The sequence below is a fragment of the Mus caroli genome, unplaced genomic scaffold (assembly GCF_978045245.1).
Source record: "Mus caroli unplaced genomic scaffold, Mus_caroli_1 scaffold_5, whole genome shotgun sequence".
Lineage (NCBI taxonomy): Eukaryota > Metazoa > Chordata > Mammalia > Rodentia > Muridae > Mus > Mus caroli.
Genome location: NW_028227260.1, coordinates 74,766,683 through 74,791,699, shown reverse-complemented (window position 1 = coordinate 74,791,699; position 25,017 = coordinate 74,766,683). Strand labels below are relative to the sequence as shown.

The following is a 25,017-nucleotide window of genomic DNA, read 5'->3' as shown; positions in this document are numbered from 1 at the left end:
AAGGAACCTAACCACAACTTCAGCAGGGTACTGGATTCTTTTTAGCCACTTCCCTGCCCTCACTCCCCAAAGCAGCTCCTCACAATACAAGAAACCAGAGTCCATTTTAGTTAAAAAGAATGACAAGAGGTGAAGTCAATTTTTTGTCTAAAGAGATTAAATGACTTAACCAAGATCATAGTTTGCACAGTATATGATGTGCAGTTAATATTGCTCTCAATAAATGCTGCAAATGGAACAAATTATACATCCTTATGAGAAATACAACAAATCTAGTATCTTGGCTGCCAGTCCAGAGAACAAAGAAAGTCAAAAAACCAAAGTCTTCAGAAGATGCGTGTTTCTGCCTGGTTTTCAGAACAAGCTAAATCTAAGTAGGTACCTAATTCAATCACTACATTCCCCACCCAAACACTCAATAGCAAAACAAACAGAAGATAGCATGGTCTCTGTGAAGGCCCACAGCTTTACTGCCAGGACCCCAGCACTCAAGAAGCAGAGGCAGGTGATCTGTGAATTACAGACCAAAGCTGTTCTAGGACACAAAGAGAAACCCCGTCTCAAAAAACAAACAAACAAACAAGCAAAAAATGTAAATCACAGATGAGGGTTAGACAACAATGAATAGTTTTGTGATCATGAGCAAGTCACTGAAAATGAGAAAATCAGAAAATGAGAATAGTATGTGCCATGCATACTGTACAAGATTGTGACCCTCAAATGGGAGTATATGGGAAATGTTCTGAAAAACTGCAATGAGACATTTCATTATGATTATGACATAAAAAGGGAGGCCCTGACAGATTTAGTGACTTGCTAAGATAAACAAATACCTTAAGTGCTAATCAGGACCAAAATGAAACAGTCTTTCACTCTACCACTCAGGACATTAGCTAGGTTTCCTTGTCACAAGTAAGAGCAAATACACACTGTGGATTTTTCTCCTTAGTTTCTCTTCCAAGAACAATAATTATGCTTCATGTTCTAATAAAGAATTACAAACTATCACTATCAAAAGGAAATCACCAAACTTGAAAGCCTATCCTATGAAAAATGATGTCCTCCCCTACTAAATATAAATAGTTCACTTTCTGATGAACTTGTTATTTAATATACTACAACCTGATCATTGAGAGATGAATGAAAAATTAGTTAATACTTTCTAATAAAGACAGTTGAGCTGTCCCCACGTCAGGGTTACAAATTACCCTTGCGCACGCTGGGCAGTGAAGCACAACTGTCTTCCTGTACAGACTCTTTGAGGGAACCTATGAGAAGGCTGTGAACGGAGGACAGTGTCAGGCTGTGGAGGACCCTGGGTTAGACCTTACCAGTTGGGTGAGAGAAAATGTGTAAATCACATAATCCACATGTGTGGTACGTATTCTGATGTAAGGAATAAATGTCATTGCCAACTAAATATGAGACGAGAGACTACATGACAGGAGAATCAAGTGCCGAGGATGTAGTCAAGGAATATTTTTTTCAAAGAGAAAAAGAACAGAATTCATAACTGAGCAAGAAGATAATAACTAAAGAAAACACTAAGAGGCTGATATTACTGTTGTCTGAGACTGAATATTCCTTATGTAAATAAAATGCCTGAGACCAGGACAGGCCAGGAAAGTAGCACACACCTGCCGTCTTCGAACTCAGGCGGCTGAGGTAAAAGGATACAGAATTTAAGGCTCAACCTGGATTTTAGAGGCTATGTAAAAAACTAGAACAAAATGCTTGAGAACAGGGGTGTTTAGCATAGCAGACTTTTCACCTTTTAAAATATTCATACATTCATAATGTATCATTGGTAGAGATCCAAGTAGAAATGTGAAATTCATTTCTTTCATATATGTTTTACATATATAGCCTAAAGGTCATTTTACACATTACTTGTTCATATGCATGTGCCTTTACTTCAACCCATGGCATGATGTGAGGTATGGAACTTTCTTCTACTGTGGTGTCATGGCAGTACTCTTAAATTCTGGAGCATTTAGGATTTTCAAATTAAGAATATTCAATTTATACTGACAAGAATATTAAAGCTCCTTATGAAAAGGCCCAATTTAAGAAGAGAATGATAAATGTGCTCATTTTCCATTTGTAGATTTTGAAATCCAAGCATGACTAACAATGTGAGAGTTTAGCAACTGGAGCCATAACAACCTCCCAATATGGTAGATAAAAAAGTACAGCAACCCAAATATACCTGTTGCATCAAAAAATGAGTTTGGTGCTTGTTGTTGTAATTCAAGTCCATCTTCATCCATGGCCTTTAAATTCTCATCAGCCAGAACACCTAAATCAAGGGAAGCCAGTATTAGTTTTGGTATCCTTTTGTTAATGTCACATTTTCATTTCTGAATGGCTTGAGTTATACAACAGATGAACATCTACCTAATATAAACATATAAATCAAAAGGATCACCTTTATCCAGGCTCATTTTAAATTGAGATACATGCCAAGTACACACCTATAATCATAGTATTTGGGAGACTATGGCAGGACACTCACAAGTTAGAGATCAGTCTGGGCTATACAGAGGGCTCTAAATCAGTCTTAGCTACATGATAAGTGAGGCCCTGTCTTAATAAAATAAAAATAAATTCAGAGCTGGGTAGTGGTGGTACGTCTTTAAAACTAGCACTCCAGAGGCAGAGGTAGGCAGATTTCTGTGTTCAAGGCCAACCTGGTCTACAAAATGAGTTCTAGGACAGTCAGGGCTAATCAAAGAAACACATCTTTAAAAAAAAAATCTTACCCACTGAGTCACTGTGCCCCAGATCTAAGTGCACACATGTTGGTAAATGTTCACATAGATGGAAAACCTTCATCCTAGTTGTAATGGTACACACCTGTAATCCTAGAATTCAGGAGAACCCCCTAAATATTCAAGGCCAAACTGGGTTACTTAACAGGATTTTTATGTTTCCCTTCCCTTCCCCAAAAGCCTTTAGTCACTACCCAGGATCAAGATATAGAGCATTTTCAGGACCCTAGCACTGTCATGTGAGTAAGTGACATCATCCTCTCACAAGATTACTTAACTACTTGTTTTGTTCATGTAGCCCTGGCTGTCCTGGAGCTCACTCTGTAAACCAGGCTGGCCTTGAGCTCAGAGACCTGCTTGTTCTACCTCCCAAGTGCTGGGATGAAATGTGTAAGTGACTGCTGCCCAGCAACTGATTTTTTAAAGGTTTAACCAAATTCATTCTGCCATGGAAAATTTCTGCGCACGTTTTTGCATTACTTCTCTAAACTTATGCAGTCTTTCAAACACTATACTGAACAATCATAGAATCACAACATCCATGATTATAGTAAATACAATTATAGTAAGCACTTTTCTTAATCCTCTCATTTATGCTGGTTCAATTTTCAGAGTGTATTTAACTCTTTTGGCCAAAGGTGATTGGAACTAGCTATGAAATGGTTTAAAAAAAAAAACAGTAAGTACATTTTTAGTCCAATAAAATAAAATTTTTACCCTTGAAAACCTGAAATCATGAGCAAACATCAGTTAGATGTTCCTTTCACCATCCCTTTCTCTCACTCTCGGCCTGCCTCCATCACTAACTAGGTCTAGGCTGCTAACACAGGAACTGAGGAAGGTCATTTTCCTACTCTGGCTTAGACTAGTAAAGTCAAGTTTACAAACAAACAAACAAACAAACAAACAACTCAACTTAATGTCCTGAGAAAATAGATGAAGCAGGAAGGCTTACCAACAGATTTCTGGATCCTGAACACAGAACTTCCTAAGGCCCCACTTTATCCTCCTCCCTTGGGATCTTTTAAGACATCCCAATGACCTTAATTCTCCTTTTCCTACTTTAGCCAAAAACAAACAAACCCTTAACATCAAGTAACGTACCACCTAATATCATTTGATCAGTATTTCAAAAGATCAGACGTCACAGATTTTATTTGCCCATGTTATAAATACTGCAGAAACCTCTTCATCACTTTCCCCATCTCTACTTTCTAATTCAAACTAAATGGAACTATTAGACACATCTTACTTTGACTTTTAGTCCTTTGTTAGTAAATACTATAAGCTTATGAAAAATTTAACACAAATGTAATTTCTCTAAAGCATCGTTTCTCTGTTCAATGAAGGTTCAAGCTCATACTATCTTAAATTCTAACTCCAAACCACCTTTCCATCACTATCTTTCCCAACTTTCTCCCAAGTACCTTTCACCACCACACATGCACACGTACTCCAATAAACAAAAATGCCAGAACATACCAACCCCTCCCAGTAAACTAGGGCCCATCAGTAATTCTACTACTCAAAGACAGACAGGAGGATTGCCAAATTCTAAGCTAACCTAGCTACACAGCAAGACTGTTAGAGAAAGAAAGAAAGAAAGAAAGAAAGAAAGAAAGAAAGAAAGAAAGAAAGAAAGAAAGAAAGAAAGAAAGAGAAAGAAAGAAAGAAAGAAAGAAAGAAAGAAAGAAAGAAAGAAAGAAAGGAAGAAAAAGAAAAAGAAAGAAAGAAAGAAAGAAAGAAAGAAAGAAAGAAAGGAAGAAAAAGAAAGAAAGAAACAAACACACACACACACGTCTAACCTCACAAAATATGCTGAAGACCTAGCCTCTGTCTGCAGAGCTCTTTCCTTGTAAATGTCCTCCCCTACAATCCCAACATATACACAATAGCCTGAAGTGTGCCCTCCCTACTCAGAACTTCCAGAGCATGTTGTTATCTTTCTTAGTATCCTGTTAACCATGGCTATTTTATGTCTTGCTTAATGTACTGAATTGTATTTGCATGTACTGAATTCATGCATGGTCATATAGGTAGGTGGGCTTTGGTGTGCATACAAGGGTTAGAGGTCAACCTCAATTGCTCTCCACTTTGTTTTTGTTTGTTTTTTAAACTATTTTTTAGGTTTCCCCAAGGCTTTTCCAAACATCCTTCCTGTATTTATCCCCATCCCCTCTTCCCCCATCTCCAGTTTAAGCTCTCATTTTCGCCCTGTTTGCTGTCTGCTACCTTGGCTTCTATGGTCACTTCAGGTTATACACTGAACCCTAAAGATATGATTCTAGGATCCACATCTGTACTTTATTTTTTGAGGCAAGGCTTCTTACTGACTTGGCTAGGCTGGCTGGCTAATGAGCTCCAGTGACTGGTCTGTCACCACCTCATCCCAGATTTTATGGAAGTGTTGAGGATGCAAACTCAGGTCCTCATGCTTATTTATGCAAGAGTCACTTTACCAAGAGTCCAACCCCTATTAGTTGGATATGCTAAATTCCACGGAGTCCTTAAAGAAATATCATGAGAAACCCAAAACTTAATTTTTTTTCAATGTGCTAGCAATGGTTCTATTCATTTTCAAGAAATGGCTATGTTTGTGGTAAGAATTATTTGAAATTAAAACAAATGGCTAGATTAATAAATAAAAAATGGTTTAACCATGAAAATAACTGTCACTACCACTCCCTAAAGTCAACTCTGGGTATAATTATTTTCTCTTTCTAAAAAAAAAAAGCAATTGCAAAATGATAAATCTATGTTATCCTTATAAGCATAAGGAAATGTTAGATGAAATTAAGGCAACTAAGGTAACAAAAGGGACACATACATTAAGGGACATCTGTCAAGTCTCCCTGTATGAGACTAATTATCACCCAACTCTAAAAATTCTCAACTTGTAAAGCAACTACTTTTACTTTACTCAGCTCTAATCTTCCTTGGCTTTTCTATTAGACTCTGACAGATAATCAATTCCACTGATTCTAAGTTCATTTCAGCCTATTCTTTTCTAAGTGCCACCTTAGCTCCCTCCCCTCCCCTTCTCTAAGCAGTAGCTGCCCTACTCCCTTCACATTACAACAGAGCAAGGCCTCAGTCTGGTATACTTACTCCTTTCTCTTACTGTTTTCTCTCCACTCCCCTGGTTTCAAGTATCATTTGTACAGACCTCCAGAATCTACATGCTCAGAGCAGCACCTCTGCTTCCACCAGACTTAGGACTCTTTAGGCCACTCTCCTCTCTTCCTTCTTCCCCACTCACATTCAGATCTTGTCAACTACTTCTCCACAGGACTCCTCAGCAATCCATCCTAGTCCTTATTATCTCCAGTCTTATTATTGTCCCTCAGCTTCATACTTCCTGATCCCTGAGGCATGAAAATAGCCTCTTAAGTGGCCTTGCTTTTCTACCACTCCCATAACAAATGACTAGGGACCCTGAAAGACTAAGAGCTAGTGCCAAGGTCTGAGGCATTCCTGCTATCTGTGACTAATCCTCCTTCCACTGCTTTGATCAGGGCACTCCCCTGGGCTCAGAATACTTCAGCAGCTCCCCAACATTCGGGACTCTACAATACGAACCCAGTATGCCAGGACAGAATTATTTGCTGTTACTCTCATCTTCTTATCATAATTTAACATTTGAGCAAACATGGAAGAGGGCCATTACAAAACTCAGTCAAGTTTATAAAAAACACAATTTGTCCTTACAAGCAGAAATCACTATACCTAGGGCTTTACAACCCCTCTGACAATGAAAATGAAACTGTGCTGTTAGAATGGAAACTACTTAGAAAAATGGGATTAAGTAAGGGTGGTTAAAAGGGGCAGGGCAACAACACAGAAGTGTGTGCACTGGGGAGCACGAACAACCCCCCCCCAAAAGCTAGACAAATAAACAGAATGCTTCAGAGCACCACAATGAAATACAGATGAAAAAATAACATTGTTGTTGCTTGTCTTAAACACTCTCAAAACTCTTCTGAGACTGTCACCCCTATTTGGAAAAATATCCCCTGCTGGTACAAAAGTCATGATTCTGAAAGAATTCAAAATGAAAAAAATTAAGTATTAAGAGAAATATTGAGGGCTGGAGAGATGGCTCAGCGGTTAGGAGTACTGACTGTTCTTCCAAAGGTCCTGAGTTCAAATCCCAGCAACCACATGGTGGCTCACAACCATCCATAATGAGATCTGATGCCCTCTTCTGGTGTGTCTGAAGACAGCTACAGTGTACTCACATATAATAAATAAAATCTTTTTTAAAAAGGGGGGTATCGCTAAATTTTCCTTTCATTTAAATTTCAAAATAAATTTTTCTAAACCGTTTAAAAAAAGAGAAAGAGAGAAATATTAAACTAGGTAAAACCCAGGAAATGCCCCCCCAAACTTCTTTTCTTCCAATCTTTAAAACAGGGCAACATAAACACCCCCACCAAGTCAATAGGAAAAGCAATGGTACTTCCAAGTCTTAAATTAGGAATTTTGGATAGTTTACTTGTTTTATTATTTCTTTAATTTTCTTTCTAGAAAGAGAGAAAGACAGAGTCTTGCAATCAGTCCAGGCTGGACTCAAATGCATGGCTATGTTCTATTTTCATATACCTACACAATTCTTTGACTACTCTTAGACAAATCAAAAGGATTCTTAGATATTCACATTGCTAATATGCAAAATCACTTTTTTTTTTTGCTTATGGTCCTCCAAAAACCTTGATTTAATAAAATGTTATGGCTGACTAGTCTTTTCACTACTACACTCAAGAGAATTAATTTGGCCAGGTGCAGTGGCATACGCCTTTAATCCCAGCACTTGGGAGGCGGAGGAAGGCAGATTTCTGAGTTCCAGGCCAGCCTGGTCTACAGAGTGAGTTCCAGAACAGCCAGGGCTACACAAAGAAACCTTGTCTCGAAAAACCAAAAAGAAAAAAAAAATCTAATTAATACCTTCCCTCTGAAGTTAAAAAAGACTTTGTTCCCAAATCTTGCCATGTTGTTCAATACTAGCCAGCCATCATTTCTCCAAATATTCTCATTTCTCTTAGGTTAACCCACAAAGTCAGCTATCCTTCTTAATTGTTGAGACAATGAACTATGTAGCCCTGGCTGTCCTGGAACTCACTCTGTAGACCAGGCTGGCCTCAAACTCACCTGCCTCTGCCTCCTGAGTGCTGGGATTAAAGGTGTGTCAGTTTTTAATTTATTTTCACTGCTATCACTGAGTTTTTATTTATCAGTAATAATCAGTTTTTATTTATTTTCACAGTGATCACTATAACAAGCACTTTTCAACTAACATGTACACTCAGTGGATCCTTCAATCAAGATTTGAAGAATGTAAGCTGGGTGTGGTGGCACACGTCTTTAATCCCAGCACTCAGGAGGCAGAGGCAGGCGGATTTCTGAATTTAAGGCCAGCCTGGTCTACAAAATGAGTTCCAGGACAGTGAGAGCTATACAGAGAAACCCTGTCTCGAAAAACTATAAAAAAAAATGAAGAATGTTCTTAAATAAAGAACATTTTCTTGGATTTTTGGCACTAGAAACTTCAAGGACCTTCAACAGAGAGCAAATGTTCTACCACTGAGTTTTCACTCTTTTCCACCTTTTGAAACAATTTCACTAAGTTGTCCAAACCAGCCTTTAACGTACCCTATCATGCCAGGCAGGCTTTAACTTTCTATCCTCCTGCCTCTCAGTCTTCCTAGTGGCTGGCATTACCTATTGTGATGGTTTATACACTCGGCCCAGGGAGGAGCACTATTAGAAGGTGTGGCCTTCTTGGAGTAGGTGTGTCACTGTGGGTGTGGCCTATAAGACCCTCATTTTAGCTGCCTGGAAGTCAGTCTTTTCCCAGCAGCCTTCAGATGAAGATGTAGAACTCTCAGCTCCTCCTGCACCATGCCTGCCTGGATGCTGCCATGCTCCCACCTTGATGCTAATGGACTGAACCTCTGAACCTGTAAGCCAGCCCCAATTAAATGTTGTCCTTATAAGAGTTGCCTTGATCATAGTGTCTGTTCACAGCAGTAAAACCCTAACACATATCTATGTCATAAGGTCCATCTAAGTTCTTATATCTTAGGTATTTCTTACCTTTTCTCAGACATTGCTAATACACTTTATTTCTCAGAACCAGAGACTGATTCCAGCTAGACCTAGTCCATGTAAGATTAAGTGCTCTACCACTGAGCTTTAACACCGGCTTCTATTCTCTGTAGTCTGTCTTTGTTTTTGAAACAGGGTCTATGTAACAAAGGCTGGCTTGTAACTCATGCAGGCCAGGCTAGCCTCAAACTGGTGACAATTTTCCTGCCTTAAACTCCTAAGTGCACTCTGCTGACTTCTCTAGCACTCATTAGACTGTCTATTACAGGATAAGTACCCCTAAATTTGTCCTCTATTATTAATAACTTTCCTCTTACTTGCTTTTGAATTATGAATGTATGTGCGTGGGTACTAGTATGTGAGTACATGGGTATGAGCATGTGAGTGCAGATACCCACTGAGATCTCCTGGAGCTAAAGTTACAAGTGGCAGTGATCTGCCCAACGAGAAAACTCAATTCCAGTCCTCTGTAAGTCATATATATGTGTTCTTAACCACTGAGCTCTCTCTCCAACCCCTGACTTTCCTCTATGTATTTACCTTTCTACTAACTTTTCTGTACTGGCTAACTTGATCATCATAAATCAGATCTTTTGTTTTATTTTGGAGACAGGGTCTATTATGTTATCTCTGCCTGTCCTCAACTAGAGATCCACCTGGATTAAAGGCATACACCACCACATCTAGCAAGAGATCCTGTTTTGGTTCCTAATAACTTAAGGTTTTTTTCCATAGCAATCTTTCAATTTTTCGGTAGACAAAATGCCTTCCCAGATACTTCTGAGACCCCAATGGTTATTCTATACCAAACATTATACTGTCTTCCCTAGTGTTTCATTTCTCAGTTGGATGTTTTGGACGCCTCTTCCAAACTGCTGCTTTTCCTCAAAAGCATTGATCCTTTTGCTTGTCCACATTTACAGACAAGTTGCTAAATTAGTTACACTTGATAGCTGGAAGACTTTCCTCAGCCCCAGAGAAAAGTTCTGCTTTGCCAAGAAGTGAACTTGCATTCTAACAGTCACAAGCATCCTTTCTAGTATGAGTACACAAGATGAAATATGCAACCAGTCAGGCTTTCCTTTAATGGGGAAAAAGTATTACACTTTCCAGATCCAGTATCATATCCTGCAGAATGACTATAAGCCACCTAAAACACTGCCCCCTAGCTAGGTCTGGCGGCACAAGCTTAATCCTACCTACTTGGGACATTGAGGCCTGACTGTACCACAAAGCAAATTTGGCCTCAAAAAATAAAAGAGAGGGTGGTGCACATCTTTAATCCCAGCACCTGGGAGGTAGAAGCAAATGGATCTCGGTGAGTTCAAGGCCAGCCTGGTCTACAAAGCAAGTTCCAGGACAGCCTGGGCTACACAGGAAAACCCTACCTGGAAAAAACCAGAATGAAGTAAAAATTAAAATAAAAAGAGGGCTTGGAAAATAGCTCAGAAGTAGAGTACCTTGACTAGCATGCATATGATCCTATGCTCAATCTACAGTATCACAAAGTTAAACAAACATTATCCCACCCTTTCTTGCCACGGCACCCATTTTGTTCTTTCTCCTATGACCTTTTATAGGATGCCAGTTTCTAGTATATGACCACAGATTCACTAACTCTCTTAGTTTTCTCCCCTGACAGATTGCTTTATTCAAGGACAAAGTGTTCTGATGAAAAGTACATTTCAGGGTTCCTTGGCTCTGGATTTTTACTCCTTTTCTTCAATATGATTTTGAAAGAAAAGAAGAACAAAGGTATTTGATGTTTATTCTATGTTAAATTGGGGGGGGGGCTGGGGTTTACAAGACAGGGTTTCTCTGTGTAGCCCTGGCTGTCTTGGAACTCCCTCTGTAGACCAGGCTGGCCTCGAACCCAGAGATTCGCCTGCCTCTGCCTCCCAAGTGCTGGGATTAAAGGCGTGCGTCACCACACCCGGCCACTATGTTAAATTTAAAGTCGTGATTTTTAATGTACCACAGAAAATGGAAATGTGTAAGTAAAGCAAAACCATCCATGAGACAGAAATTTTTAAAAACCAAATCACTAGTAACATGTTATAAAACAACACTCAACAAAACAAATATTCTTAGACATAAATAACTCATCAATTCAAACCCTAGTCCATAAGAACAGATTATACCAGGTTACTGTATTTTCAAATGATCTTGCTCCCCTCCTCTGTCAATGAGAAAAACGCCTACTGTTGTTACCTCCCTCTTTCCTTGCCCTGCCCCACTTGGAACTTCCGTATGTTTCACTCAGGAATTAAGTCCAAGTTTTTGTTACAGACTAGTTTTTCCATAAAACCGTTGTGTGCCAACTGGTAATTGCAAGGTTCTATTTGCTTAAAGAGTCTGACTATCATAATCTATTAAAAATTGGCCCTAAAATGACAAACCTAAAACCCTTATTTTTCCAAAGCCCCTATTCCTGCTCAGATTAAGAGCTGGCCAAAAATATCCTCTGAACTTAGCTATATTTATAGGCTAACAATACCACACTATGTTAAATGTTTTTAAGATTAGCCTGATGGCAGGAACAGAACAAGCTTTGCACTTGTTTTCAGATATGTAAAGCAATAAACTCCCCTTTATAAAAGCATCGCCCTTTAAATGCACCCAGTAATTGACCAATCCACTGTTACCATAACATTCTACTGTTTCTAATAATGGAACGAATATAACAACTCTTTGTTTCACCCTTTTTGACTTCATAGTGACAATTTTTAAGTTGCTTTGTAACTTTTGCTGAGATTTTCAACAGAAATACTACTCACATGTCTGTTTTTAGCTGTAGGTGTACTGGAGTGGAGTGTGTAAAACAAGGATAAAGATAGTATGTAAATATAATATAGACTGGAGATTAATTTAAATTACATTAGACAAGAATACGTGAAATAAAACCATTGTAGGTAAAATTTTTAAAATGTCACTTTCCATCAAATACAATGCAGGGTAAAGAAATGTTGGTGTTATTTAAAAAGGGCTCCCTTACAACATTGCTTTGTTCCTGTAATTTCTGCCAATCTTTTCACGAACCAAGCATTTAATCACTGGCCTAGTCATTTTGGTAGTTGTTAACTTAGGGGAGTACCTTTCTCAATGAATGATATATACCCTGCCTTTAATCCCAACAAGGAGGCAGAGGCAGGCAGATCTCTGAGAGTTTGAAGTCAACCTGTACAGATCCAGGACAGTCAGGGCTATACTGTCTCGAAAAAAACAAAAACAAACCGCCAACCAACAACTTAGGCTAAGTGATGGTGCATGCCTTTAAATCTAGCACTGGAGAGGCAGAGGCAGGAAGATCTCTGAATTTGGACTACAGGGAGAGTTCAAAGAGCGAGGGAACCTACCTCTCAAAATAAAACTAAATAAAACCTCTTCTAGTACATTAGAACTTAAAAGGACTTTGAGTTGTTGGTTTTGTTTTTAAATTTTTCATTACAATTATTTATTTAGTGTTTCTAAGTACATGCATGTGAGTGCACATTCAAGACCCACATTCTCGTGAAAGTCAGAGCACAGCCTCATATGAGTTAGTCATCTATTTATACCATGTGGTTTTCAGGAATTGAACCCAGGTAATCTGACTTAGCAGCAGCCATCCTTACCAGGTAAGTCATTTACCACTGCTGGGTTTTGATTGTTTAAAAAGGGTCTCATAATCCAATAGCCCAGGCTGCCCTTGAACTAACAGCAATCCTCTTGCCTCCACTTCCTGAGTATTGAAATTACAGGTGCTTAACTACTTTATCTGCCTTACATTTTTAGTTTAATGTAATCTAACTTTCAATTACTTTATTCAAACTAATTCTTTTCTTAATTGTCTGGTTTTTTAAATCACATATTGTCACTTTGTACTTATTTATAAACTGTGCAGAGTTAGGTGTATGTATAGTTCAGTGGTAGAATGACTGCCTAGCATGTTTGAAACTGGGTTCTACACTTAATACCACAAACAAACTATGAACATTTATTTATGTTTTCATTTATTATTTTTAATTGAATTTCTGAGAAACAGTATCTCTATGTGGTCCTAACTGTCCTGGAACTCCTCTATAGACCAGGTTGGCCTGGAACTAGAGATCTGCCTGCCTCTGCCTCCCCAGTGCTAGGGTTAAAGTCATGTGCCATCATGTCACACTAACTACAAACACTATCACCGTCCTACCCACTAACACTAAAAGTAGCTAATAGTGACTGCATGCTATACCTTACCTACATAAACATATGATTTCTATTACTGTTATTCCTAAACATATTAATACTACACAGTAATGGTCTCCATGCATCATAAACATTGGCAAGAATAAAAGACTGGGCCTTTATATAACAAGAACAATGTTTTCTAATTGGCAGTTGCAGAACTGTAGAGTGTATTTCTGTACTTAGGTTTTATTAATACAATTAGCAATAGGCTTTGCAATATATAATTTAATAAATCCTTGAGTCATTAAACAAAAGAACAGGCTGGATTTGCCATACAAGACCAGTAATAAACATACTCCAAGCTGACTATCAACAAGTGTTTTTAAACTATACAATCTTTCCCTGGAACTAAAGAATCAACTATTTTAAGGAATGAATAATCTAAGGGTTTTTTTCCCCTAAAAAATATGAGGACAATAAAATACTACTAAGCTAAAACCATAATGATTAAAGTATGGGGAGCTGATACAAAGCCCCTCCCCCCACCTTTTATCCCAGCACTTCGGAGGCAGGGTAAATGTTCAAGGCCAGTCTGTTCTAAGAGCAAGTTTCAAGACAGCCAGTGCTACACAGACAAACCCTGTCTTGAAAAAGAAAACCCAAAACCAAAACAAACAAAAGCTACAGTATGTTTTGGATTTACTAAAATGTATTATATGTTATTTGATCTTATTATAAATTATCCTTGTCCTAAATTTGATTTTCAAGTTGCTTGCTGTTGGTATAACTACAACTGAGTTTTGTTATTAGTCAATGTTCCCCAACCATGACGCAATAAAGTTAGAAACGAAAAGCCAGAACATAGGTGCAGTGTACATGTCTATAAACTCAGCACTTGGGGAGACAGAGGCAAAAGGATCAAGAGTTATGACTAGCAGCAAGTGCTATATGAAACCTTGTCCACAATAGAAAAATCATGAAAAGGACAATGTATTTAGAACCACTAAATACAAAAATAACAAAAATAGAGTATCAAAATCGTAAGATCCAGTTATCAGAGAAAAAAATTCAAATTTCAATACATGTAGTTCAAAAATCGGTTAACTACTAGTGAGCAAGCCTCCAGCTTAATTCTTTTTAAATGTCAGATCACACAGAAACAAAGTTGAAGGAAAGACATAATAGTGACAAGCATAGAAACACAAAAAATCCAGAAAATGAACAGTCTGAAAAATCTGATTAGTACAACGCATAAGAAAATGGAAATTAAAGTAAATTTTCTAGTCATCAAGGAAACTGTATTTTATGTCAGAATATTCGAGAGTTTATACGTTTCTAAGAAACTTTATTTTGTATCAACTACCCCCCCAAAAAAACCAAACTCAAAAGCAAAATGGATATACCACAGGAGAAAGGGGGCTATTACTAATTCAAATCCACAATCTACAAAAAAGAAGGAACCAAGTACAGTATTACAGATGGAGTCTGTCTACCTTTCAGTGATCAGACTCTGCAACAGACCTGTTTCAAAAAAGAGGGAATGCTCCCCAATTCATCTTACAAGGTTAGCTGGGCACAGTTATACGCACCTGTAGAGAGAGAGAAAAAAAAAAGACAATTAATAGGACATCCTATGTCATCATCTTGAACTTTCATTTAGACTTACCAAAATAACTTTTGGAATTATTTGGGTAGGGTTTTTATTGTTTTATACACATATGCATGCACACACACACACACACACACACACACGCACTCACCTATGTGTAAAAGAATTAGTAGGGTATTCCCAATTTACATTGAGGGTTCTACTATACGTTGCTCTTCTAACTCAAACCTGTTCAATTGTTTCTAACAAATCTATTCTCTCAGCATGTGTTTGTAATGTAGTTATTTCCTAATATGCTTTCTTATTGTCTGTAGGATTTTCTTTCAAGGCAGACAACCATTTAGCAATTCTGTGTTCTGTTGCACTGTTTGGCAATAAATAATATGCCACAGTGCACATATTCTTTTCTTTAAAGTGATGGCAAAACATAATTATGTGCCGGGCAGTGGTGGTACACATCCTTAATCCCAACCCTTAGGAGGCAGAGGCAGGCAGATCTCTGAATTCTAGGCCAGTCTGGTCTACAGAGTGCATTTCAGGACAGCCAAATTAACACAAAGAAATCCTGTCTTTAAAACAAATAAACAAGCCGGGCGGTGGTGGCGCACGCCTTTAATCCCAGCACTTGGGAGGCAGAGGCAGGTGGATTTCTGAGTTCGAGGCCAGCCTGGTCTACAAAGTGAGTTCCAGGACAGCCAGAGCTATACAGAGAAACCCTGTCTCTAAAAAACCAAAAAAAAAACCAAAAAACAAAAACCAAATAAACAATTGTAACTATATAGTGGCAGCTGCCTGGGAAAGTAATTATATGATACTATCAATTGAGGCTCTATTTTTAACATGTTAAAATGTAGGAAGGAAAAGTATATCTCAGAACCCATAACACATGGTCACCAGAGTTCAGCAAGGTTGTAAAATCAATGCACCATGCTGCTTATAAAAAATAAGATAGAAAGTAAAAGACTGGTTTGGGTCTTTTATACATCTGCAGAGTCTAGCTAGCATGCACAAGATTATGGATTCAATCCTCAGCACCATTTGGAGGAGAGGTGGCTGGTAGTACACAATTGGCTTACAAATTCTAGAGGCTGAAGGAGAAATAAATCTCAAAATCTAGTCTAGCCTGGACTAAAGAGTGAATGCAAGGCCAACATGGGCAACTATGTGGGAAAAAATAAACAACTAAAACACCAGGACTGAGCCGGGCATGGTGGCACATGCCTTTAATCCTAGCACTCAGGAGGCAGAGGCAGGTGGATTTCTGAGTTCGAGGCCAGCCTGGTCTACAAAGTGAGTTCCAGGACAGCCAGGGCTACACAGAGAAACCCTGTCTCAAAAAAACAAAAAAAGCCGGGCGTGGTGGCGCACGCCTTTAATCCCAGCACTCGGGAGGCAGAGGCAGGCGGATTTCTGAGTTCGAGGCCAGCCTGGTCTACAAAGTGAGTGCCAGGACAGCCAGGGCTACATAGAGAAACCCTGTCTCGAAAAAACCAAAAAAAAAAAAAAGAAAAGAAAAGAAAAGAAAAGGAAAAAAAATTAAAAAACACCAGGACTGAAGGAGCTGAGGATAGATGTAGTCAGTCTGCTGGCCTAGCAAACATGGAAGTCTTAGGTTCGATCCCAAGCAGCACTAGCTAAAGAACTTGGCATAATGGTACATGTCTATAATCTTAGCATTCTGGATAGAGGCTGAGGATCAGAAGGTCAAGAGTCATTCTTGGCTACATACTGCTAGTTTGGAAACGGCCTAGGACATATGAAGGGGAAAAAGGCGAGAGAGACAGAGACAGAGAGATAGCAGAGACAGCTTTGCAGAACACTGGTCTAGCATATGTTAACCAGTTTAATCCCTGGTAGAAGCAAAGGGGGTTCAGGGTGGAAGGACAGAGAACAAAGGAAAAGAAAACTTGGCTTACAATGGCAACAAAGATTACAAATCGTGATTAGTGTTTCCAATAGAGGTAAAGGCAAATACAATAAAAATCTAATCATTTTTCTCAGAAAATGAAAATCTAACCCTAAAATAAGTAGAGACAAAAACAGCTAAAATATTCCTTTAAAAGTGGGCAAGCTGCCAAGCGTGGTAGCTCACGCCTTTAATCCCAGCACTTGGGAGACAGAGACAGACGGATTTCTGAGTTCGGGACCAGCCTGGTCTACAGAGTGAGCTCCAGGACAGACAGGGCTACACAGAGAAACCCTATCTCGGAAAAAAAAAAAGTGTGCAAGTCAGGACTTAATTATAAAGGTATCATCGTGAAATTAAGGCGGCAGTGATAGAACTAGCCCAACAGGTCAATAAAAACAGAAACAGAAACTAAAAGCAGATGTGGAGCCAATGAGGTGGCTCAGCGGGTAAGCCTAACAACCTGAATTCAATCTCCAGGATCCACATGGTGGAGAGAGCTGACTCCTGGTCATCTGAACTCCAGACATATACACAGAAATAAATAATGTAATTAAAGCTTAAGCAAATAAAATGAAAGCATGTGCGGATGCATGTAATGCAGTATACTTCAAACTATGTGAGAAATGCAAAAATAAATGAGATCCCTACATCACCCACCAGAGAAAAAATTCCAGATAAATTGTATATGAAAAAGTACACAGCCAGGCTGTTAATCCAAGCCTTGGGGAGGCAGAGGCAGGCGGATTTCTGAGTTCGAGGCCAGCCTGGTCTACAGAGTGAGTTCCAGGACAGCCAGGATTACACAGAGAGACCCTGACTCAAGAAAAAAAGAAAAGAAAGAGCTGAAGGGGTCTGCAACCCTATAGGTGGAACAACAATATGAACTAACCAGTACCCCCAGATCTCATGTCTCTAGCTGCATATGTAGCAGAAGATGGCCTAGTCGGCCATCACTGGGAAGAGGCCCCTTGATCTAGCAAACTTTATATGCCCCAGTACAGGGGTATGCCCCAGTATAGGGGAACGCCAGGGCCAAGAAGTGGGAGTGGGTGGGTAGGGGAGCAGGGCGGGGAGAGGGTGTAGGGGACTTTTGGGATAGCATTTGAAATGTAAAGGAAGAAAATATCTAATAAAAAATTTTTTAAATAAATAAATGCAAAAAAAGAAAAAAGAAAAGAAAGAAAAAGAGTGTGGTATCATGATTGCCTTTGAGTAAAGAATTTCTAGAGAAACACACACACACACACACACACACACACGGGGGTGGGGGGTGAGCACAAGTGCAAAAACTGCCTACCATCACATTAAGACCTCCAACACAAAAAGTAAAGCTACAAGAAAAGCCACAGAATAGGAAGATATTTTCAAATGTATAATCACATATCTTTAAGATCTACAATATTAAAATATCCACAAATCGTAAGAAGGCAACAGTCCAATACAATAGTTGATCAAGGACTTATGCACAAACAATTCCCAGAAAATTCAAATGGCCAGTAAATCTGGAGGGAAGCGATCCAGCCAACTCCAGTAGTAACCAAAGACATGGAGAATAAACAGCAAAGAGATTGAATTTATACCCAACAAATCAGGAAAACAGCAAAATCTAATCTTTTGGCAATGATCTGGAGAACCAAGCTCAGAAACAGCTGGTGAGTGTATGCAATTTGGCTTTTGGCAATTCCCAGTAAAACTGACAATGTACAGACTTCCTCAACACAGCAACTGCACGTCTTCTACAATATCAAGAGGGAGAACTGTTTGAGGATGCTCACGGCAGCACTGCTGGAAATTGCTGAAAAGTGCAAACAGCCTAATGTGTCCCCCATTAAAAATAAATAAATCAGTGTTTTTATATATTAAAATACAGTCTTAGTGAGAGCTTGCTTAACACCAAAAGGACCTTGCAACACTACTTGTCCCACAAATAATATGAATGAACTACAACAGTAGTTTTCAAACTTTTTGGTTTCAGGACTCTTAAGCTTTCAAAAATATAGGAGCATAAGAAGTTTTTTATGTCACTCATACTTAGAGAAATTTAAATTAAGAGACCAGTATAGTGGCACATTGCCTGTCACCTAAGGACTTGAGAGGTTAAAAGGACATTGCCAAGTTTCAGGCTCCTCTGGAACTGGAGCAAGATCTTGTCTTTTTTAACATTTAAAAATATTAGTTTATTAAAAATCTTACTATATATAAGCATGAATAACATTTTAGAAGGTTAAGTTTTTATTGCAACTATTTTATAGTCTGTAAATCTAATGAGTCACTTCACAGAGGAAAGATAAATTCCAACTGTTTCTGTACTTACTCAATAATGACATCATGAATCATGAGGTCTCTAATGCCTGAATAATATGCAGGTGAATGTGGATGAAAAGGGCAAATGATAGCATTATGAAGATAACTTCATGAACCTCCTATAAGAACATTAGGGACCCAGAAGAATTCCTGTAGCCAGTAAACTGGATCTTTAAAACTATGCTTGGAAGTCGGGAGGTGGTGGCACACCCCTTTTAACCCCAACACTCAGGCGGCAGAAACAGGCAGATCTCTGAGTTTGAGGCCAGTGTAGCCTACAGATCAAGTTTTCAGACAACCAGAGCTGCATAGAGAAAGCCTCTCAAAAAACATAAACAAATAAATAAATAAATAAGCAAACAAACAAAACATGTTCAATATCTACAACAATGCACAATAGATACAGTTAAGACACTTAAGGCAATACCAGATAATACTTAATTTGCATACATGTTAGAGCAATGGTTGCATGTGGAAAAAGAGGAATGGGGCTACATACATTAAGGCCATTTAGTTTCTTTAAAGTGTACTTCCTGCTGAGCAAAAAAAAAAAAGTTTTAAGATTACATGGATTTTAAAAAATGCTGTCTGGATAAACAATTTGGCAGGAATAAGAGCAGGTTGGCCATATTCCAATCAGATATGGGGCAAGGATAGAGGTTACTCAGCACCTGGGTTTGACCTGCCGTCCTAACAAGATAGGTGTGCCTTAAAATGAATATCCCTTGGTCAAAGAACATACTGGATAAATAACTGAATTTGAATAGCTGGAAATTATTCAACTAAATCAAATTTACTGAGCCCAATAATTTAGATAATTGTCTGGGAAGATGATGATCATGTCAGGTACTGCTTGGGGACAAAGACAAATGAGGACCTGTGTCTACATTCCATTTAGAAGACAAAAATAAAAACATACATTAAAACATAGGAGATTGTGCCAGGCATGGTGGCACATGCCTTTAATCCCAGCACTCAGGAGGCAGAGGCAGGCAGATTTCTGAGTTTAAGGCCAGCCTGGTCTACAAAGTGAGTTCCAGGACAGCCAGGGCTATACAGAGAAACCCTGTCTCGAAAAACAAAAAAACAAAACAAAACAAAACAAAAAGCACAAAACCATAGGAGATTAAATGCTAAAGATGGAACAAAAAATAACAACTCAGGAACATTGATAGAGCTAACAGAAAGAGTAAGAAATGGGAATTCTTTGGGGTCCCTGAGCTTTAAAAATAATCCTATAATAGTACTGTTCATCTGTGCTGAATACGTTTGTTTTCAGCTATGCTATGCTATGCTTCAAATGCTGGATTAGACAGTAGATACGTGGGTATGGTAAGAGACATTTAACCTACAGAGAAGATTCCAGAGAGAGAAGCCAGCAGATAAACCTTGAGGGAAATCCCACTATAGGAGACAGAAAAAGCAGAGTGTGAAACAGAACACTTGAACAACTTTAGCATGTGGTAGAAATATCCTGACTTGGCAATTACTAGATTTAGTAAAACGTGAAGTGGAAAGTTAAAGCAAACAGAAGACAGGGGAGGTTTCTGTACAATGAGCAAATCAAAGAACACTTGTAAGGATAGGGAAAGGAACCAGCAAAGTTGCAGGAGACCAAATTAGGCAAGGTTAATCCCTGCACTCAGAGGTGAGGTCAGCCTGGTCTATCACAATGAGTTCCAGGACAGCCAGAACTACATACAGAGAAGAACTCTGTCTCAAACCAACCAAAAGGAGTTGACAAAGCTCCATCCCAAAGGAGGCAGGCCAATGTTTGGGCTGACAGCAAGACTAGATAGAGGTAGGGCGATCCTTACATAGAGACAAAAAGCAAAGCAAAAGCCTACACGGGAAAAAAAAAAAAAAAAACAAGACTAGGAAGAGACACTGACAACCAGATAACTGGTTAGACTTTCAGTTAGGTTAAAACAAAACAAAACAAAACAAGGAATCTAAGCCAGTTGTGCTGATACACATGCCTCAGGAGGCTGAGGCAGGAGGATTTGGAGACTGAAGCCAGTCAGGCTTCTTAATGTGATTGGGTCTCAAAACAAACAAAAATTATTATCTTTGATGAGGGTGAAGGATTTCAGGAGCCTGTTAATTGTTTTTTCATCTTAAAAAATGAATTGACACTGTGATAAGCATAATTAACACATTATCAGTAACAATGTTGGGAGACTATAAACATTTTTAAGCAATGGAAGGAGAAATCTCTTTGAAACAATCTATGAGCATGTTTTTTGAAAAAAGGAAATTGCAAAAAAAGAAAGATATCACCATCTACCTAGAAAGTGGACATAAATCCAAAAACTAGTATCTTGTTTACCCAAGACTGACAAGGTAGCAATAGTGTTCCACCAGTCAGTTCTCCAGACTATCAGGGTCTGTGATCTTCAAGGTAAAAAGAATTTTGTATATAACCATTCCTGGCGGAAACTATACACTTACCAATCTTCCTAATTATACAACCTGACTCTTATTTCATCTTAATCCTGAATGTCCACTATCTAGCTTTCTGCACTAATTAAACTGAAGACTTTCACAGTCTCTTCTGCACTGATTGCTCTCAGCCCCACCCACCCCGACACCCAAGAACTGAACTTTAAAAGTCTTTTTAAAGAGAACTTTTAAATGTGATTTTCTTTTTACTTTTTGAGACTTGGTCACAGTATGTAGGATGGCCTCAAACTCACGAAAATCTCCTGTCTCTGAATGCTGGAGTGAAAGGCATGTGCCGCCATTGTCCAGCTTAAGAGAACTTCTTTAGTCAAAGCTTGCCGTGGCCTCTAGGAAAACCACTCTCTAGGAGCAAGATTTCCAACCTGTTGCTGTCTATAAAAGTGAAGACACTGAGAGTGAAGAACTATCTAACTGTGAGACACATTTCCCACATAAGCATCTAGAAAAGTCAAATATTAATCAAAACATGCAGGAAGGCTTGCTTAGCAAATAACCTTAGTTAGCCTCTCAAACAAAACTCTCAGCAGGGAGCAAAACAGATTGCAAAGGGCAACTGAAGGCCACTGCTTTTTAATAACCATCCTTCCAAACACATTTTCAAAACTGACTTCCTAAAAACATCATGGGAACACTTGTAGGAAAGTTCATTTCTCATCTTCTTCGAGGAGCACCAGGATTCATTTTCAACAATGGGAAATGAACTCATAGGAAACTCTACTGTTTACTACAGAAATATCAACAACTCTGAGCAAAACGTTATTTACAGTGAATATAGAAAAAGGACCAGGTGTCTAACAAAAATGGATCATTCAAAACTGCAATAAAGCATTTTAAAAGGGGTAATAAAATCTGGCTTCTGACCACTCTTTGTAATTATCACTATGAAAACACTGGTCAGCCTACCACACAACCTACTTCTTTCAAACTTGTCCTAGCCCAACCGAGCCGATAGCTATCAAGCACAGATCCGGGTGTCGTCATCCGGGAGTCGGAGAGCTCCCGCACTGCTTCCCACGGAGCAGAAGCCCTTACCATTCGCGCTGCAACCCACCTTTGCAAGCCTCTACCTATACTATCCATTTCAGACAAACAGTAAATACTTGTTCTCTAAAGAAACTTCACCCTTGAAACGCCCTTTGCCTGTCTGGACCATAAGGCTTGTAACCTCAAAATGCCAACTATTTCAGGAACTCCTTCCTGATGCTTCAAACAGAAACCATGTCTGCTCTGAAACCCCACTTTTACTCGGATGTAGCCTTCCCGCGGCACTTCTTACAGTTCAACATTTGCTCTTCTACTTCTGAACAACAAGCCTCCCACAGCCACCACTTACAAGAACCCTCCTTACTCTTTCTCAGCACCTAGCACAGTGGGCATGGGACGCCGAGGTTACCAGCAAAGTTGTACCGGGTGAGATCGAAAGAAATTTCATGGGGTGCGATTCCACTCTAAAAGCCTCGCAAACGGGCTACCACAGCGAATCAACGAAAGCTAATACGTCACATTACATCGTTGGATAAGAAAATAACTTTCTGCCCTTTAATTTACCTCAAATAAATAAATAAATAAATATACCAAAATTCAAACGCAGCCTCCCAAGAAACTTGTTTCCACAGAAAGGAACACAAAAACTTCCCTCCGATATGTTAGTCTTCCGCTTTCGTAGGATGCCTTTTCCCCCCTATTGGTCAAAAGAGTGGTGAGAACTTTCCCATCACTTTTCTTTCTTTATTCAGAGTCATGAAAGCAACGATTGGCGGAGAAGCACCGCACCAGGGTCACCCTAACGGCCACGTCTATCTACCTCTGAGAAAATAAAGTCCTAAGAAAATGTCTCCGGCTCCACTACTGCCACCGCGGCAGATCACCCTGAAGCCGCAGCAAAGCGCCGGGAAAAGGCTCGGAGCCCCGGGGCCATACAGATGAGGTGGCTCCGGCGCCAAGACGGCCGCGATGGCCGCCTGCGGCAGCTCAACTGAAACACAGCGGAAACAGCAGCCAGTCACGGGGCTGTGGGAGGCTGGGCAGGAAGGTGGCGCTGCCGCCAAGCGCCTGGGATCCAAGTGCTCATCATGGCGACGAGGGCAATGGCCGCCATGGGGAGCGAACACGCCCCTGCGCGCACACTCGACGCCGCGCCCAGGCTCCGGTCCCCGTAGCTAGCGCCGCCGCGGCCCGCTCTCACACCCCCCCTCACGGGCTGTAGCGGAATTTTCTCCTCAGACGCCGCCTTCAAAATGGCGGCTCCCCCTCCCGGCAACCCCCTCCGTCGTAGCCTGCAGCAGGCGCCGGCCGGACGCCATCTTGTCCCCCGTCCCTCTTTCCCCCCCCCTCGCCGATATTTACATAGCGAAAATCGGCCGGGCCGGCCTGCGGCCTTCACCTCATGCCTGCAGCCTTAGCCTCCTCGCCAGGCCTCGCCCCCGCACGGTGCCCCGGGTCGGCCACGTCGCCCACCCGGGACCCCTCAACCGCCTCCCCAACCGCCGGGCGGCACTACCCCGGTCCCCGCCCGTTTCCAGAACGCGCCTCGACCGCCTTTCTGAGCGCCCGGGCGCCACCCCGGGCCTAACTGCGGCCTCCTCGGGGCCTGCTCGGCGTCGCGCGCCACGCCGCCCGGCCTAGCGCGGGAGGGCGCCTTGCGGGCCGCCGAGCAGGCCGAGAGCAGGCCGCCGCGCGCGCACCAGGCCCTACGGCCGCAGTGGCGCCCCGGACTCACCGGACGGTCGTGCGGCGGTCGGCGACGGTGGCGGGTGCTGCAGGCCGGCCTTTCTCTGGAGCACTGGGCCGGGCTCCGGCTGGTGGGGCGGGCGGAGGGAGGGAGGAGGGGCCGAGCTCGGAGCTGACAAAAAGCGGCCCAGCTCCCCGGCACGGGCCCGCCGTCAGCACGTCACGTCACCGCCGGGGAGAGAGACCCAGGAAAATGCGGAAGGGTAGCTGGGCCCCCTCCTCCGCCCGGTGGGTCCCGCTGACGCCCCGGGTTGGCGCCCTTCACGCCCCGCAACCGGGGAGCCCAGTGGCCTCGCTGCGGCGGGGTCTCCGGCGGCCCGAGTTTCCGTGACAGCGCCCCCCTTCTTTCCACCTCCGCGCTCCCGCCCGCCACCGCCGCCACACACGCGCCGCTGCCGCCGCCGCCGCCGCCTCGGCTGTAAAATCCGCACGAGGCCGTGGTCCGCTGACACCGTCAAGAGGCGGGAGGCCCGGGCCACCCCCCACCATGTTTGTGGGCCGCGGCCACCCCCCGGGGGCCTTCGGGGACACCTACCGCATCTCAGCGAGGGTCCCGGCCTGAGGCGGTGGCTCGAGTTGTTTGCAGGCCCGCAGACCCCCCTCCCGCCGTAAATGTGTGTGTGTGCGGTGTGTGTGTGTGTGTGTGTGTGTGTGTTTTTTCATCCCCGGTGCCTGGGGATGAAGATAAATTTAGCAACCCTCGCCGTCCCCTGCCTTCCCTTAAAAAAAAAAAAAAAAAAAACAACTTTGAAACAAAATGAAAATGGCCTTGCCAATTTGAATGGTGCAGGCTGAGTGTTGGGGGGGAGGGGGCTACCTAGAATAACAACCAAACCCGGTAATTTTTTTTTAATAAATAAGCTTTCTGTCGGGAAGCCAAATTGGTCTCTTTTTTATGGGGGGGGGGGCGGGAGTAGGTACATTTTGAAGCCTTTAGCACACTGCAGAGAATAGAGATTTTTAGTGCTATAGAA

The 25,017-nt window shown here is 41.1% G+C and overlaps 1 protein-coding gene across 7 annotated transcripts in view; it reads right to left on the bottom strand.

Annotated features, from left to right (window-relative positions):
- The window catches only part of Zfx (zinc finger protein X-linked), a 49,852-nt gene extending 25,179 nt beyond the window's left edge, over positions 1-24,673 (bottom strand). The window contains exons 1-3 of one of the 7 annotated variants that reach the window (XM_029473147.2): positions 24,579-24,673; positions 14,550-14,617; positions 2,210-2,299 (exon numbers count right to left, since the gene is read on the bottom strand). In XM_029473147.2, the coding sequence (XP_029329007.2) occupies positions 2,210-2,270 (61 nt within the window). In that variant the 5' untranslated portion in view covers positions 2,271-2,299; positions 14,550-14,617; positions 24,579-24,673. Of the gene's footprint in view, positions 1-2,209; positions 2,300-14,521; positions 14,618-23,117; positions 23,360-24,032; positions 24,346-24,578 lie in introns of those variants that run through there. The other 6 variants (XM_029473150.2, XM_085838128.1, XM_021153304.3 and 3 more) reach the window with 6 other exon arrangements.
- Positions 24,674-25,017: the final 344 nt, after the last annotated feature.